Here is an 18,294-nt window from a genome sequence, read left to right as displayed (position 1 = left end):
TGAAGGAAATTTCGTAAGCAGTCAAGTTATCATGTATTTGTGCGAATCATTGCCTACTAAGGTCCAAGCATGTAAGCAATTGGTTCTAGCCTCGGCTGGAGTGGAAAAAGGTGTGTCCTGTCATAAAAATGCAGCAAGTGTACATGTAAGCACCTACACTGACCTTCTTACCATTAATCTAAATAAAAATTTGTCTGGGATCCAGTCCTAGAGTAAAGTATCAATCATCGATCTGAGTGGGGAAATCCCCAAACCTGAAAGTCTACTGACATAAGTTCCACTAAATGCATTGTAAATATCAAATGAAACCAGAAAACGTTGGTTCTTGTCGTTTTCAGTATACTCACTATTGCTCGTGCATATATTTCGTTCATTGGTCAAAATTGACTGGTATACCATCCCCAGGAGGTGGTTTATTGCTTAAATTTGCCACTTCCATTTCCTTTGTGTACATCCTACCGACTGCAGACATTACCACTATCAACATATTTCTCTAACTTATTGATTAAAGACATTATCACTATCATAATATTTCTCTAACTTGGACAGTAGTAAGTGACTTACCGATTGAAGACATTACCACTATCAATATATTTCTCTAATTCGGAGAGTAGTAAGTGACTTACCGATTGAAGACATTATCACTATCAATATATTTCTCTAATTTGGACAGTGGTGAAAGTAATTCATCTGGAGTAGTAGCATCCAGTGCTGATGTGAACATACCAGAATCTTCCCTGTCATCGGATACTGTAATAAAACATAAGAAATTGTCACAAATTAACAATTTTGGAGAACTCACACATAGTCCCCAATGACAGACCCATGCACTGACGCACTGATGGATGGACAGAATCCATTCCTATACAATGAACATGCAGCTTCAAGATTTAGTCTATGGGGAGCGCTTCAGACACAATTTCACGAAAAGACATTGTTTCACACCTTGATGTGCCTTCCCAGTAAATCATGCCACTGATGTACATCGATGTCTTGTGAAACACCAAACTTTGGTCCCCCTGTCCCTTACTAGGACTGTACTCAAAGTCTTGTGATGCACCACTATGTGGCAGTTTTTGTTAAGTGTGGTGAGTATCATGTAAAATCTACCTTATCATTTTACTGGGGTTCCCTACGAATATTATGGTACATGTATAAACATGTATGTATTGGATAATACCAGTTTTCCCAGATTTGTCCCTTCTTTTACCGGAGTTCCAAGCCTTTAGCAAAAAGACGCAAACAAATTTCAATGATCATTTCTACGTCACATTATTCATGTATTTGAAACATTTGTTATTCTCTTCTTACGATGGCAGTGATCTGCTTTCAGAAGAAAACCCACTTTTCTTCAATTTTGTTCTCTTTGATTTGAAGGTATAGATTTGTCATAATCCATACTTACAAGTGACGTGACAGATTGAGATACATTTTGTACATGTAATGATGTATCAACTAAATAATACCCTTGTGAAGAAATCAAATACTGAATACACATACTTGCTATGGTATATCACTAATATCAAATGTAACTAAATCATAACAAAACTGTGATAATAGTGTTTGAAATATTCACATGAATTGCTGCTTTATTGCACACTTGGTATGTAACAACATTGTCACAACTTAGAGTCACGTAACTTATTGCAAAGGCAAACTTACTATTTCGTCAACTGACTCTTCATTTCTGTGTCTGAGGTTCCAAAATCAAAGCAAACACTCTGAATCATCATTATGTACTGTACATTGTATGTTAATTCTAAGACGTAAATGACCACATCCCGGCAGGTGAGCTCAGTGATTTTGCTAAGGGCGGGAAGTAGTTCCCATGTCATTTTACCTGGGTTCTCAAACACAATTACTATAGACTCTATGGGGAAACTGGCATTTTTACTCCTTTCTGTTACCGTGGAGTTATTTTCTTTAGCTCTGTATGATTAACAGACATGGTTACCGGATAAACAGTCAAAGTGTTACTGTTATTGTTATTGTTAAAGGATGGTAAGAAGGTAAAATCTACCTGAGATCTCCAGTCATTTGACCAGGGTTTCCCACCACAATTATCAGATAATATATACAAAACTATGTCAGTTTTTACCACATTTGCATTTCTGTTATGGGGGTTCCCAAACCAATCATTTTACTAAGGGTTACCACTAAAGTTATGGTATTATAGTATAGTATAAACAGTTTTATAACATTTTATACAAAACTATGTCAGTTTTATAACATTTTATACAAAACTATGCCAGTTTTATAACATTTTATACAAAACTATGCTAGTTTTACCACATTTGCCTTTCTGTTATAGGGTTCTCAAACACATTGAAAGCAATAATAAAGCCATGTGTAATTTACATAGCAAAGTATGTTAATTTCTGTTTAGATGACATCATAGGTAGCAAACCACTACACTACAATGTATAATATAAAGACCTGGGGGAGGGGGGGGGGTGAGACACAGTTATGGTATCATAATTAAATTTTGGACTACTTTTTATCCAAACATGTTAGTGGCATATTCAATGACACTATGTTGATTAGTACAAAAAATTGCAGCATTTAGCGAAAACAGGAAATCAATTTCAATAAAATATTTTACATTATTCACACATTTGTAACATTTGTTGTTCTCTTGTTATGGTGGCAGTAATCTTGTTTTCATATATTTTATGTACCTGGTTATTCACTGAGCTGTGTAAGGTATGGCCATGGAAGAGAGACATCAAAAGATTATGTTGAAAGAGGCAAGACACTGATATGTCTCCAAGGTCAAGCCAAGGTCAAAACATTATTCCTGTATTACATCGCTGAAGAAGCAGACATAAAATTCCCAATAACAATCACCTAGATACATCATTCATTGTCCTAATAATTCCACAGCTATTTTCTCTACACTGTGTCATTCACAATCACAAGTTCAAAACTGGTTGCCATGACAACAGCAACGAAATACCTCGGTCTTAGTGCTAAAACAAATACTCTATAGATATCAATATACATGTACCCATTTGGGTCACAGTGAAAAAAAAAATAGGGCGTGTTTGTTTCAAAAAATTCTAGAAAAGCTGAGTAAAATTCAATCAATCACCTGGATTGAATGGGAATAGCATTTACCAATGGAATGTGAATGAAATAGATCAGGTAGCTTCTGATTTCTGTGCTTCTGCCAAGCACGGAGCAATTACATTTCCAACCTTATGCTCCAGTGAGAATTATGTTGTATCATTTCAACAACATACCAGAATTAGTAACAGCCATTTTCAGAACTGCAAGTCATGTAAATATATTTCAATGTTCTCTCAATGTGTTTGGGAAGAAAGGGAGGATGAAAATTCTGGTAAATTTAGTTTTTCAATTTCATATCGCATATTTTTCAGTGTACATCAATATAACGCCAAAAGAATTCACGAATGTTTATTATGTAAACTACCATCTTGAATAATCAAAGCATTATGACTTATTACCTATCCAGATCTGATATGTATTCTTTACAGATAAATACAAAATACAATATTACGGGATTGACAGCAAGCTGGGTAGATCATTTACCCAAACATTAGTATATCATTTACATACTAATTTGCATAAACAAGTTATATCTTGTATTATTCTTGGGAAAATCTCTGGTTGGAATCTATTACTCCTGAGGAAAACATGATTATGGTTTCTGCCAAATGCCAAATTTACATAACTGAATTTCATTTTTCCATTTTCCATTTGAACATACAATTTTGATTTTTCAGCAAAACTGACGTCTACCTTTTTGAAGATTTCATGTTTCTTGATTATTTTTACTAGTCGATGAGCAATAGCAGAATATTATATTTCTGCTCTATTTGAAAATTATTGTGCTAAAAAACTGACGTTGACACACTTGAAGATTACATGTTTAATTTTACAGCAAAACTGACATTTACCTTAAGTTTTTAAAAATAACATGTTTGTTGATAATTTCAACTGTGAATTAGCAGGGAAACAGTCTGTTTATCTGACATATACTCTGGGGAATTTTCTGAATCACTGATGTCCACAAATTTGAAGATTATGCGTTGTTTGTTGATAATGTTTTACTACCCATTCAAGGAATAACTGGAGAACATTGTATTTATCTGACATGTATATATTGGGGAATTTTCCAACACACCAATGTCCACCAATTTGAAGATTACGCATTTGTAGATAAATTTCTACTATCCAGTCAGGAATAGCAGGAGATCTGTTATGTTTATCCTATAGTGGAGAATGGAATGCTGTTGATGAATACTCCAGGCCATACTGCGGCTGAAAACATTACTGAGTAAGGAATAAACATGGTGCTGTTTTCAACACGTTCACTGACCTAAATTTTAACTACACTAGCTTGGCGGAGAAACCACATAGATTGTTTAGTATGACATCTTGTAAAGCAAAGAAATCAATACAGATTTCTACACAGCTTGCATCTTACAATTCCATTTGCCTTAAATAACTGCTCCATATGTTGTAAACCTGATATATTTCACTGAAGACTTATTTTTGCTTATTTATTTTCGCTTCTATTCGCTGGAAAACAAAAATGTGAAAATGAGTAATGGCTCAAATGCCTACTTGTATATAAACACAGGCCACCAGGCTTAAAAATTTGTAAACATTAGCATTTGGAAACTGATTGAACGCTATAAAATCGCAAATATTTTTAGTAGTGTAAATATCTATGTTTATATTAACCATGTATAAAGTGAAAAAATGTGATAACCAGTTGTTATTATTACATATAATATAACTTTTAATCATCATAAATTTAATTAATAAAGTTTATATATGTCTTACAAAATGGAAGAATTAATAGTCACTCGTCATTTACATTTACACATGCTGAAAACTCACCTTTACCATTCAATCTCACACCCACTGTGTACAAAGTAAAACATGCAAGCTAGATTCATAGTTTTGCTGTGATAAGTCATAATTACATTTAAATACAAATTTGAATTATCATTAATTTGAATTTGATGTTTTTCATGCATTGCAAACGGGAAGATACAATCAACATTACATTCAGTTTGTATTTTACAAATTCGTGGAGATTACACAGATAGATAGATAGATGTAATTTCTAACGAGCTGGTATGCAAAGTAAACAGAAAAACATAATATTTTGTAATTATTAATATATGTATATATCACCATTAAATTTGAATGAAAATTTTAATCATGTGTAAGAAATTTATCTTCACATACAAAACATGTACTTACTATGCAAATTAGCTTATCAACATACATTTCATTTCTTGTGCATTAAAGCATTTGCCCACTAATATGCAAATTACCTTATCAACATACACATTTTTTCAATTCACAAAAGTGCTTATAAGCTAATCAACATACATTCATTTATTCATTCAAACATTAGGCTATTTATAGACAAATCAGCTTATCAACATACAAATATTTTAAAAGTGCCTTGAAAACACTGTAAAGACAATCTAAGTGACATGGCGTGTGTTTTCAAGACTTGCAGGTGAAAAGTTTGCCGAGTCTGTTGTCTTCAATCTAAGTGACATGGCGTGTGTTTTCAAGACTTGTAGGTGAAAAGTTTGCCGAGTTTGATGTCTTCATTTGTACAGGCAATCTTAGTGACTTGGTGTGTGTTTTCAAGACTTGCAGGTGAAAAGTTTGCCGAGTTTGATGTCTTCATTTGTACAGGCAATCTTAGTGACATGGCGTGTGTTTTCAAGACTTGTAGGTGAAAAGTTTGCCGAGTTTGTTGTCTTCAATCTAAGTGACATGGCGTGTGTTTTCAAGACTTGTAGGTGAAAAGTTTGCCGAGTTTGATGTCTTCATTTGTACAGGCAATCTAAGTGACTTGGCGTGTGTTTTCAAGACTTGTAGGTGAAAAGTTTGCCGAGTTTGTTGTCTTCATCTTTACTGGCAATCTAAGTGACATGGCATGTAGAATTTGTTCTTCAAACTTTCTGCCTGTAAGCTCTAGAAGACTGTTAGTCTTGGACAGCAGATGTAATGATTAATTTAAAGATATTAATTATAATACATGTTCATAATACAGATTTTATGTGTACACATCTTAGTATACCTGATAATTGCATGCCCTAAGGCTAAAGACAACAGATGCTGTGATTAATCAAATGGGTGAAATTAGCCTACATAATAGTTAGTTTAACTAGAGGACACTGACATGCTTGACCTTAGAGAACGGTCTCAGACTGTAATACAGGCAAGGAAAATTAGACTATTCAGTATTCATGAGATAGGAGGGTGTATATGGAGGTGGTTACCTCACTCTCATGGTCATAAAATAGGGCTCTAGCCCTGTCCCCACATGAATTAGTTCAAAACTGTTAGATCCTCTTTCTACCAGGGGGTCATTTGTTTATACACAGAAAATTATAAGTTGGATTAAACTAAACAGAACTGAATTTAATGCAACACAATCTACACCAGCTTCTGTCCTCACAAGAACATAGAGCAATGGATTTGAATTAATTCTCTTCAGTGTTCTGTCCCTACACACCAATTTTTTTAATCGACTTACTTTAAATCGCTGACGTAAGTCACAAAGTCCTCTAGGTCACTACTATTACTATACTTCTATTTTGTAACATCAACATTTGTTGAAAATATATGTTTACATGTAAATGAGGGCTAACAGAGCTCAGTAGTTAGTTCCTTCAGGTGAAGTTCTTGTAAAAGATAATGGGTGTGACAGAATTAGAGTTAAACAAGGAGAGAATCTGAACAGCAACGTGACAGACAAAAACAAATTCTACACCAGAGCTCCCTCTGTTTATAAATAGCCTAATAATTGTGATAGTGATGACTGCTATATTCAGTTTGTGTGGATCACATGAAAAGTGTCCAACTGTTCATCCAACAAAAGGCGAGGGCTTAAAAAGCACTCAGGGTGGGGGGTGGGGGGGTGGGGGAATAAACAAGATATGGATGATAATTGGTGACAAAATTGACCTCAAGGTCAGGATTCAAGTGCTTAGCTGTGCGCAATGGACTTTCATCACATGAAAATCTGCTTTGGTTCAACTTTCCTGTCCCAAGTTGACCATGCTAAACTGATTCGCCCAGTTTTCTTCTGAGTCGGTCTTCTCATATGTGTTGGCTATTCAGGGCAGTAATTTCCCCAGTATGCTTAACTGATTTTGACTCAATTGACTTTGAAAACATACACACTGGCAACTCAGGATAGTAAATTCCCCAGTATACCAAGCTAAACTGATTTCAGCTTAATGACTTTGAACTTTTTTTTCTTGGATGCTGGCAATTCAGGGTAGTAAAGCTAATATGTGTAGCTTAGCATGTTAATTCATAATACCACAAGAAGAGATCATAAAATAACTTTTATGGACTAAGACGTCAGACAAACTTTCACCTTTTTCCTCTAATAAAGTTAGTATGTGCAACTATACTCATATATTGTTGAATTCATAAAAATGAAACATGATATTTCTAAAATAACTTTTTATTGATGTCAGACATGACTCACAAATAAAATTTCAGAACTAAAAGAAAAAGTGCATCTGAAACATTCATGTATGGAACTCATATCAATATCTAAACATAAATTGATATCCAGTTTAGTTCTACGTTTAGTTATAAATTAATGAAGTCTGTGTAAGTACTTTTTTGACTCAAGTATCCTGATGATATATAAATATCCTGGAATGTCTCATACTGCAACCTAAGTCACCACGAATAGAGATAGGAACCTGACAGAATTAGTCAATCATGCATGGTATTTTAGCCTACTCGTTGGCAACTACATACTAATTTAGCTGAAATGAGATTGGTCTCTCTTTCATATTTCAACTTCATAACATAAACTGAAGACATGTGTGAGAGTTTTGTGTTAGTTGGTTCAATTTCTTTCTAATTTTAGTTCATGTGGCCTCTTTTTCAATAAAGTTTTCCGTCTTACTGCTCAATAAGGCTCAAATTATTTTCTACACTTGGAAATCAGATTTATCCAAGTGAATGGCTTCAACTACAATTACTATTGGTTTCCATTGGTCTAATACAACTTACTAATAGCCTATCGACTTATAGTTTTGGTGGGCTATATACAATATTCAGGATCTACATGTATGTGTGGCCTGAACTACTGCTAATTTCAAGCTTGCTCATGGAGTCTTGACCTTGCTTGTATTCTGCTAAAAGTTTTCAGCTATATGAGGAATTCAGATGTTTGATAAGCTATTCTTTTAATCCATCTCTTCACCAACGTGAAACAGTTATGAGTGAATGGTTATGCCCACAGAAAATATTCAACTGTACTGGTTTACAGACCTTTTTGTTCATTATTTGCTGCATTCTACTTGTTACGGATCATGACCTTAAATACTGACTGCTTAATATGTAAGACACGATTTGGAGATCATTTGACCTTCAAAGTAAAGGTCATTAGAGAACACACCTGACAGAACATGATACTAGACACTTGAACATAAATTTCTTCCTATGTGTACACACAATGTGACGTCTGTAACAACTCAGACACAATTCGATTTTTGACATTTGACCTTCAAGACAGAAGTCAAGGTTACATTATGTACTTTGATACATGTAAAACATAGTGAAGTCTGTAGCATGCAAGAAAGAACTTGATTTTGATATTTGACCTTCAAGACACAGGCCATGGTTAATTGTGAATATTGTGTAAAGAAAGTCCAACCACAATAACATGGGTCTAGATATATCTACATGGAATTTTGAAATAATATTGTTTTACAAATAATGGACTTCATAATAAATATGGCTGTCATCAAGTCATATTTGATAAACCAAAGCAAAATTAGTTAACTTGTTAAATACATGAAGGAGCTCATCCAATTAAATATTTTATAGAGAAAGACAGCGCCGAGAGAGATAAGTTTGACGAGAGACAGCGCCTGGATGGTTAAATTTGAACAATTGTTATTCTCATCCATACTACTACTGAAATAGAATCAACATTCTTGAAGACACACAACCCTTTCCTAATTATATGGAGAACTGTAACTCATCTTGTAGTTCTATTTTTGGGCCGCCATCAACAGAATTCGTCCTTAATAAATAAAAAACAGAGCAGTCTGCCTCCATAATAGTTTGGCATCAACTTCACACAGACTTAGGCATGTAGATGTAACCTTAGACACCATAACTTACATGCTTCACCAATGACTTCATTCACAATATACAAAAACATATGGCAACAGTTTCCGCTTCCATGGCATGCATCATGCCTGATCAATTTCTCACAAATTGGGTATATTAAAGATGTAAGAAGGCATGAAAAATGATGCCAAATTATTGGTGATAAATATCAAATCAGCTGGTCCTACTTATATAGTAAAACAAACATAAATGTTACAGTTTGAAGTGATCATATCAAGAACAATAAACTGAGTTACGCCTCTAGGCAAATTGTTCATATTTCAAAACTCTGATGAGGAATAACATGAAACACATCTACTCAACTAAAAAAGACCTGGTAGTGGAAAAAAATTTCTAAAATAGCATTTTGTATGTTTTCTAAATATGTTACAAATTTGTTACTCCCATTTTAGAGGGGTGAGGGGTATTTGGTTGTTGAAAGGAGGGGGGGGGGGGTATTTGTTTGTACTCAAATACTGCAAGTTGGGAAAAGCAGGACTTAACCCTGTTTTTCCAAACTTGCATTTTTTATGTACAAACAAATACCCCCACCCCATCCCACAAAGAGGATAATTGTTATGCCTTGTGTTGACTGGACTGATTGGGTGGGTCTATTTGATATTTACCATAAACACACCCTCACGGATACCTAGCTTGTCAGGATGCTTAATTGACTGTACTTCCCATTAAAGCTGTCATTTACCGAAAATATTTTTTTTAACACAACATCAAGATTTTGACGCTAATTAGACACAAAGTATACAAGTGAAATGAATACACTAAGGTCAATATAAAATAGATATGGGGTTGTATACACCAAACCAATTCAAATCTCTCCTCTGAGATGCAGTATTTGTGCTTTCCAGTTCAACTGTAACTATAAATAACTTAGTCTTTAAAAGCAAAAGAGACTGCAATGCGACAGTTGTTACATTCCCACACACCAGTATACATTGCGTAGTACTGGGATTCCATACAAAACTCAGATACATCAAATGCTCACTAGATCAACAGACTTTCCCCCGACATACTCGCCTATAAAGATATAAGTACCTAACATTTATCAAACGCAAGTCACTGTCAACTTTGACTGCTGCTTTATCTTTGAAGATATAAAGCATACAAAAACATACCTACATGTAGATTCAATGCTCACACCATGATTTGTTTTGATAGATTCAGAACATGCAAAACTCACATGAATCAGAGGAAAGCTCATCTCTCCTTACCCTTATTGTGTATAGCGATACATGGTGAAAAAATCAGTTTTTCTGTCACCTCAGCAAGGTTGGAACAAGTTCCTCCAAGCAGTAGTCTCTCCATGTCTCACACAGCAGGGTGTTAACACTAAGGTTTCTGTACCTATTTCCTGATATAGACCGTCAATTTATGGCCCTACTCGTGGCGTCCACTTTGTTATCTGCGTTGGCTTGCTCTTAACCCACCACACTCTGCTTCAATCTGTAGTGTTTGTGTGTATTACAAGACTACACTGGACTGGCGCTCTTCTCATATTACTTGTTGCATGAACAGTGTATTGGAATGGCAGCTGACCCAATAGCTGATTACTACAAGTAATGCAGTGATGTCACTCATGCTATAAATTGGACTAACAGACATACATACATACACACACTCACTGACTAGTACTATCCACATACAAGCTGTGAATCATCATGTCACTACTATATCATACCCTATTCATTTTATGTTTTCACTGTGACATGATATTGTCACTTGTCTACCATAATAATTATCAAGCCAGGGGTATATAATTGACTGCTTAAAATAACCACCATTGTGATCACTGCATCACAGAGTTTATACTAATTTCTTTAAATCAGCAAGCACCATTACATGTAGGTCTATACTAACTCATTTAAATCTACAACCACCATCAAGTCTATAGACTCATTGAAATCCACAACCACCATCAGGTCTATACTAACTCATTTAAATCTACAACCACCATCAAGTCTATACTGACTTGTTTAAATCTACAACCACCATCAGGTCTACAGACTCATTGAAATCCACAACCACCATCAGGTCTATACTAACTCATTTAAATCTACAACCACCATCAAGTCTATACTGACTTGTTTAAATCTACAACCACCATCAGGTCTATGTTAACTCATTTAAATCTACAACCACCATCAAGTCTATACTAACTCATTTAAATCTATAACCACCATCAGGTCTATACTAACTCATTTAAATCTATAACCACCATCAGGTCTATGTTAACTCATTTAAATCTACAACCACCATCAAGTCTATACTAACTCATTTAAATCTATAACCACCATCAGGTCTATGTTAACTCATTTAAATCCACAATCACATGTCAGGTCTATATACGCAATAACTAACAAACTCACAAGGTCTGATATTTGCTACATACCATAACTTACTAGATGGTACAATTTCATTAATACCTCAATGATATCTTCACATTTCAACACATCAAAAGTGCAACTGTTCAAAATTTTGAACATGTCAGACAAATACAACCACTGTCCCCTACTGACAGAAGGAATACCAACTATTTGAAAGATTAAATACAAGAGAACTGACGCTATTTAACTGAAAATATCAAACATTTGTATTTTACTACTTCATAATAGAAATGTGGACAATATCATTATGTACTTGGTACCAACTTAATAGTCCTGTCCATATCTGAATCGATTCAATATCGACTCAGTTACATGTAAATCAGTTCAAACCTGGTTTCTGTCCCCATCAGAAAACTGAACAATGGATTTTGTTGTGCTTGTGTCAGTTTTGAAAAATTAATTCCACATCTGTTTGAAATCACTCCCCTGAGGAGGTTTCAAATCAATTAAAGTAAATTGGTTCAATTTGGTTTTAGTACATACATGTAGGGAGAGAGCACCAACTTTGATTTCCTATTTCACCATTCCATATAGGGACAAGGTGACTATCACAATCACTTACATGTATTAACATTTTTGTGACATTTTTTACAACCTAAGCTGTAAATAAAAATAGAGAAATAGAATATCCCCTCCTATCAATATTATGAAAGTAGGTCTAAATCCACTGTGTGATTCATGTGAGTTGTCAGACAGTTACAAACATAGCAATTGGGACTACAATAATTGCTCACAATATTTGGAAGTATACCGACAACACGTGTATTTGGGAAGACTTTTAGCTTGTAGACTGCTTTCAATCTTTATATGTAAAATAATCAAAAGAAGGATAAACACAAGTAAGAAATCATATAATGAAAGTTCATCTAACGTTTAGTCTAAGTTGTTGAATTTAACTTTGTATTGCACCTAAATGTTCAAGTAGCCCAAGCTGTCACCAGGTATTCACCATGTTGTCCTCCTCAGTGTTTCTTTTGAGAGCATAACAAATTTTGTTATTTTTAATTGGTGTATTATGGTACAAATATTGAACTTGTAACCTTCAGAATAAAGCTGCATCAGCAATGACCTAGAGAGCTCACTCACAAAATATAACATTCTTACTAGAAATTCTTATTTATCCGCTAATGTCTATGACAATTAAGTTAATTATGTACTAATTAGTTGGAGTAATTGTAATTATATAGTGGTATGTATCAATTATTTCAAATATAAAATAAAGCTAATATTTATAGAAAACAAGTCTAATCTAATTTGATAAAATGTTCAGCCTAAAAATCAAATTGTTGATATTCCTAACAGGCTTGTTAAATAATAAGAATCTGTATACGCTATTACTATTAGTGTGTAAAAACTGTTGATGCGTTAAAATCAGCACAAAGTTCAAACTGCTATGAATGATAAAATTGCCACAATGTTACAGGATGAATGTAGCCAATGTATGTTTATGGTGATGCAACAATTAGTAAACACTTTGACAGAGAAATGTGGAAATTAGCACAGAAAAAAATATCATGGCTTTCACACTATGACAAGAATCACTTCCATCACTTTCATCATGGAAAATTGAGCATACAACATACACTATAATGGTATGACCATTACGGCTATCAATTGCAGCTAACTCCAACTGTAACTAGATCACTATACAATATACATATGCAAGGCTACACAACTCGCACAGTATTACAAGAACCAACATTGTAAACTTGGCAGGGGCCTTGGCCTCAGAAGGAAATGTCAATTTTAACTTGGTAGTACTCATGGCCAACAACATCCTTAGAATTGCATATATAAACAAATGATAACATATATGTCCTTATCAGTTCGTGTGAACAGAATATATTAATTTTTACGGTGTGATGAGATTCATTTCACTACAACTACGGTACTTATTAGACACTAGCCGTTAGAAGCCTAATCTCTGCACACTTCGGTCATCGGACAAATATTTACTGTTTGAATCCAATTACAGACTTACATTAATTCCTTTGGTGGCCATGCTTTCTCACGTGCTGCACCGCGTTTCAAACAAATTGCCACTGGAGCTTCGACAGACACCAACAGTCAATGCCTTCGGGAAGAACCTTAAAACATACTTGTTTGTGAAAGTTTTCAATATTGAACTGTACAGCGCATCTGAACTCTACTTCGTATTGGATACAGGCACTCTATTTCTGGTTGACTGGTTGAAGGGATGTTTTATCTGGCAGTACATGTTTCTTAACCTAATTTATGAATGCTGATAGTTCTGTTGTTTGAATATACTGATTCATGTTAATTCATGTAAGATTTAGAATTGAGCATTTCTGTTAACTTCCACTAAGCCTAAACCAAGGGAAGTTGCACAATTTTGTTATAATTTAAAATTTTGCCACATGTTTTTGGTGATGATAGATTACAAATTGTGTTATATATGTTAACTTACACTAGTAATACATGTTTTGATTACACTTTAGGAATTCTGCCACTCCAACCACTTCATATTGTTACATGGTTTTGACAGGAAAGTAGTTTACAAAGTATGCTATTTGTATTAACTTTAACTAACAAACTATATGTTACATGATTTAGTTACAGTTCAACAGTGTTGTACTTTGATTACTTCAGCGTTACAGGTTTTAGATAGTTGTACACACTGTGCTATTTCTGTTAACTTTCACTAACAAGCTACATTGTACACTGGTAGATATTACATTATTTTGTTAAACTTTATGACCATTCCAATTTCTAGTCATATTGTACACGTTTTTTGACAGAAATAGTTTACATGCTCAGTTCACTTTTATTAACCACAAGATGTTACATGTTTTGGTTTCAGCTATTCAAAACGCGATTTTGATTGAGATAGTTCGTATATGATTTCTGTGGACCTCCAAAAATTGAGGGATGTTTCATGGTATGGTTACAGTTGAGGAATTCTGCCACCTCAGCTACTTAGTCTTATTGTTACATCCAGTGTTTATGTTACGAGTGATAAGCAGGTAAAGTCTCTTGGGGTTCCCCAATAATTTTACTGTTGTTCCCTCACAAAATTATGGTAGATTGTATGGGAAACTATGCAACTTTTACCCCTTTCTGTTATTGGGGTTCCCCAATTTTTAGCAACAACACTGTACATGTATAAAATACGGATAGTTTACAAATGATTTCTATTAACCTTCAGAAACCAAGGGAGGTTCTTCCACATTGCGTTACATGTTTTGTTGTGAAGTTTCATACACCATGCTATTTCTGTAAACTTCAACTAACCAAGGAGCACTTCATACAGCGTTACATTTTTCTGTTAGACAGTATCTATGAATTCTTTCATTTCAGCCTCCTAATCAGTTCCAGAAGGCTGCCCATCACTGCATCTAAGAGCACTCTACATGTACAGGACCACAAAGTTCATTCCAGAAAAAATTCAAAAAATGTTCTACTCGTACAACACCACCATAAATCTAACTTCACATCAATTATTACCTATGTTGTTAAGATTCCTACATTTGTCATTTTCTGTTACAAATTTTGGCATCTATATATTCTAGAAAATAAATTTCAAATGTGGGGGAGGGTGGGGATTCAAATTTTTTTCTGAATAATATGAAACGTAAACATACAATGATAAAACATGAATGGTCAATGTCAGATTGCAACTTTATAAATAGTACATAAAGACTTACGATTTGTTAAGGCCAAAACCATGACAGGGAAAACGTCATCTTCGTTACTGAGAGACATAAGGTACCAATTACAGGTATCACTCACAACTAAGTTTGTCGGCTAATTACAAAATGATTGAAGAGAGACCTTATGACCACCAACAGGTAACTGATCAGACCCACAATGCATTGCTACTTACATAAGTCTAATATTAGTTTTGGTGTCTATCTTCACAAGGATGTGTGAGGGCATGATTTATCATTGGCAGCTGAGACAAGAAAACATGTAGTTCATATTTATAAAGTGCCTTCCACAATACATGTCATGAGCACAGCTCTGTACAGTTATTACTCCAGGCATAGACCTACATCAGCGTAATGTCCCTATATACATTATAACTTCCGTAGCTCCTTGGCGAGCATACAATCCATTGCAGCCTCTGAAAGTGCATAGGATTAAAGCATTCTCATGGCAAACGCTGTCATTATGATTTTGTTACAAAAGATTCCTTCACTCTCTCTTTCTCTTGTCGTCTCTCTCCCTCCCCCCCCCCCCCCCCTCAGGTCAAGGTACTAAACTAGCGTTTGTAATCTACCATCAACATGTGTTTTTAAACTATACCCTTTTTATTCAGACTCAGCTGGACTATTCATCCTTCTCTCTACCTCTAATTTGTGTTGTAAACCTGCTGGTCTAACCTGGTTTATGAATAACCATATGTGACACATTGTAACATTAAGTACTCGCCAAACATTCCGATCGATTTAACTGTTACTTGCAAAAGTACCGATGAAGGCATAAAAAGGATTTGTAAAAAATACCGAAACATAGGACAACCTGTAATGTATGTTTTGAGTTTCTACTATAAATAGAGAGAGATTACTCTAAGTAACCCATTAATGTCTCCATAACCTTGACATTTTTGTTAGAAAACCTACACATGACCTTGACCACTTCACAGTGTTTCAATTTACACTACAAGTATTCCTTTTCCTTTCTTGTTGTTTATTTTAGTCTGTTAACCTTGTATTTCTATCAGGGTTTTTATGAAGTGGAGTGAAACTCTAGACATCAAAGATTATCACTTGCATGAATTACCATGGCCTTACTGATGAGGCCTATTATTTCAAAATTATGAAAATATCATTTCAGAGCACTATCAAAGCATATAATTTAGTGCACAAAAATATGAACAGAAATACGATTTTTCATATTTTGGCACTATTTTATTTTTGTGGATAAATTTTTTTTAAAACTACCATGTACTTACAGCCACATCACTTTTTGTGAGTAATTCGAATTAAATCTTCCTCGATTTACCTGTAGTTACTTTGAATTATTCAGTGAAAGTGATTCCATTTTCAAACTAATGTGAAATATTTGTCGCAACTTTCAGGTCACACTGAATGATAGAAATATTGAACAAGTTGAAAATATTTAGATGTTATTCCCCAATATTTTTATTCATTCAGCCAAGGAAAATATGAGTGACCTATCATTTGGGGTACTTCGTCACTACTCGTCTAGCGACTCACGACAACCCTTAGGTCATGAGCATTTTCCTGCTGAATGAAGAAAAATATTAGAGAATATTGTAATTATACCAACGCCATCCGTTGGGAACTAAATGGCAACTTTGAACGTTTTGACTATATTTTGAACACAGCAGAACCAGTGACCTAGACACACATTGTCATGACGTAGACACGTGTTGCCGTTATGTAAAACAACCAGGGTATATATTCCATATTTTTGTTCAACTTAGCTTGTGCATGGTATTTCAATGAATACTATTGGTTATTTTCTGTGGGGAATATTTTTTTACTAATTTTACACAAATATATTTTGAAATTAGTATGGAAAAATTACTTCAGAATCAATGAAAGAATAGAGATAAGAAAATGACTGAATAATATAGGTTACAAACCTACAGCTTGCATGAATTACCAATTCATGAATTTTCTGTTTGCTCTGTCCAAATAATGTAGTATCAGTTAATATGGAGTAATTTCTCTATACTTGATCACCAATGATACAATGACACGTAGACCACACAATTTCAGTAGTTCTTTCCTGGTGTTCACGGCAGAGAAAAGACGTGACTAATTTTCCATGAAAATATCTTTTGAGCATAACTAAACATACCATCAATGCAGTGAACTTGAGACCACAACTCCAGTTCCGGCTATTAACTGAATGACTAATAACAGTATGTTTCAGGATACACGTTTTAATTCCCACTCCTACTACTACTATATCCATACTGCTCAAGGTCAGTTGTGACTTTAGGGCCATTGATGTTTATCAAAGTAAAAACTTACAGCAAATTCCATATCTTATGAAACTGACTTGGCATTTCTTAACACTTCGACTATCCTACACAAACAGATGGTGGAAAAATTTCCATGGTAACGATTTTCCACTGATGTTTATCAACATGACAATGTTCAGCACATTCCATTATCTACAACTGACGACATTTCTTAACACCCCTCACCTTCCCCAACTTGAATGAAAGAATAATTTCCATGGTAACGATTCTCACCTGATCTCTGTATCAACGAAGACAGTCACAGCAAATTCCATTATCATCTAAAACTGATTTGACATTTCTAAACATCTCCACTAACAACTGAGGATGGATGACAATTTTCCACGGTAACGGTTTTTATTATTACTATTACTATCATCAAAGTACAGTCCATAGTGATGTACATTTCACTATTGATCTACTAATCAACAATATTTTCACGAAGTCTTAGTGCACACACACACACACACACACACACACACACACACACAGTGCTCCATTAGTTTCATATAAAGTCTTGTATCTCACCAAATACTAAAATTGACATATCAAAATTGTCAATTCTTACCTTCTCCTTTCATGTTTTCACTTTTCCAGAAGTCTAACCGTCACAAACATGAGCAACACAATCACCCTACATTAAAGATTACTATAATACAGCAGCCAGGAAATTCAACCATTGTGTCTAATTATACATACAATGAAATATGAACTCACCTCACTTTTCTCAGCTGGGGCTATTCTACCCCATCAATTAAGGATGCCACTGAAGGTTACTTGTTGGAACTCATT

General features: G+C 34.5%; 1 protein-coding gene across 2 annotated transcripts in view; it reads right to left on the bottom strand.

Annotated features, from left to right (window-relative positions):
- LOC144437532 (serine/threonine-protein phosphatase 4 regulatory subunit 1-like) overlaps nucleotides 1-18,294 on the bottom strand; it is a 72,251-nt gene that overhangs the window by 46,330 nt on the left and 7,627 nt on the right. The window contains exon 3 of one of the 2 annotated variants that reach the window (XM_078126477.1): nucleotides 627-750. In XM_078126477.1, the coding sequence (XP_077982603.1) occupies nucleotides 627-750 (124 nt within the window). Of the gene's footprint in view, nucleotides 1-564; nucleotides 574-626; nucleotides 751-18,294 lie in introns of those variants that run through there. The other variant, XM_078126478.1, reaches the window with a different exon arrangement.

This window comes from Glandiceps talaboti, chromosome 7, assembly GCF_964340395.1.
Source record: "Glandiceps talaboti chromosome 7, keGlaTala1.1, whole genome shotgun sequence".
Lineage (NCBI taxonomy): Eukaryota > Metazoa > Hemichordata > Enteropneusta > Spengelidae > Glandiceps > Glandiceps talaboti.
The sequence above is the reverse complement of the archived record's forward strand: the minus strand, read 5'-3'. Positions and strand labels throughout refer to the sequence as shown.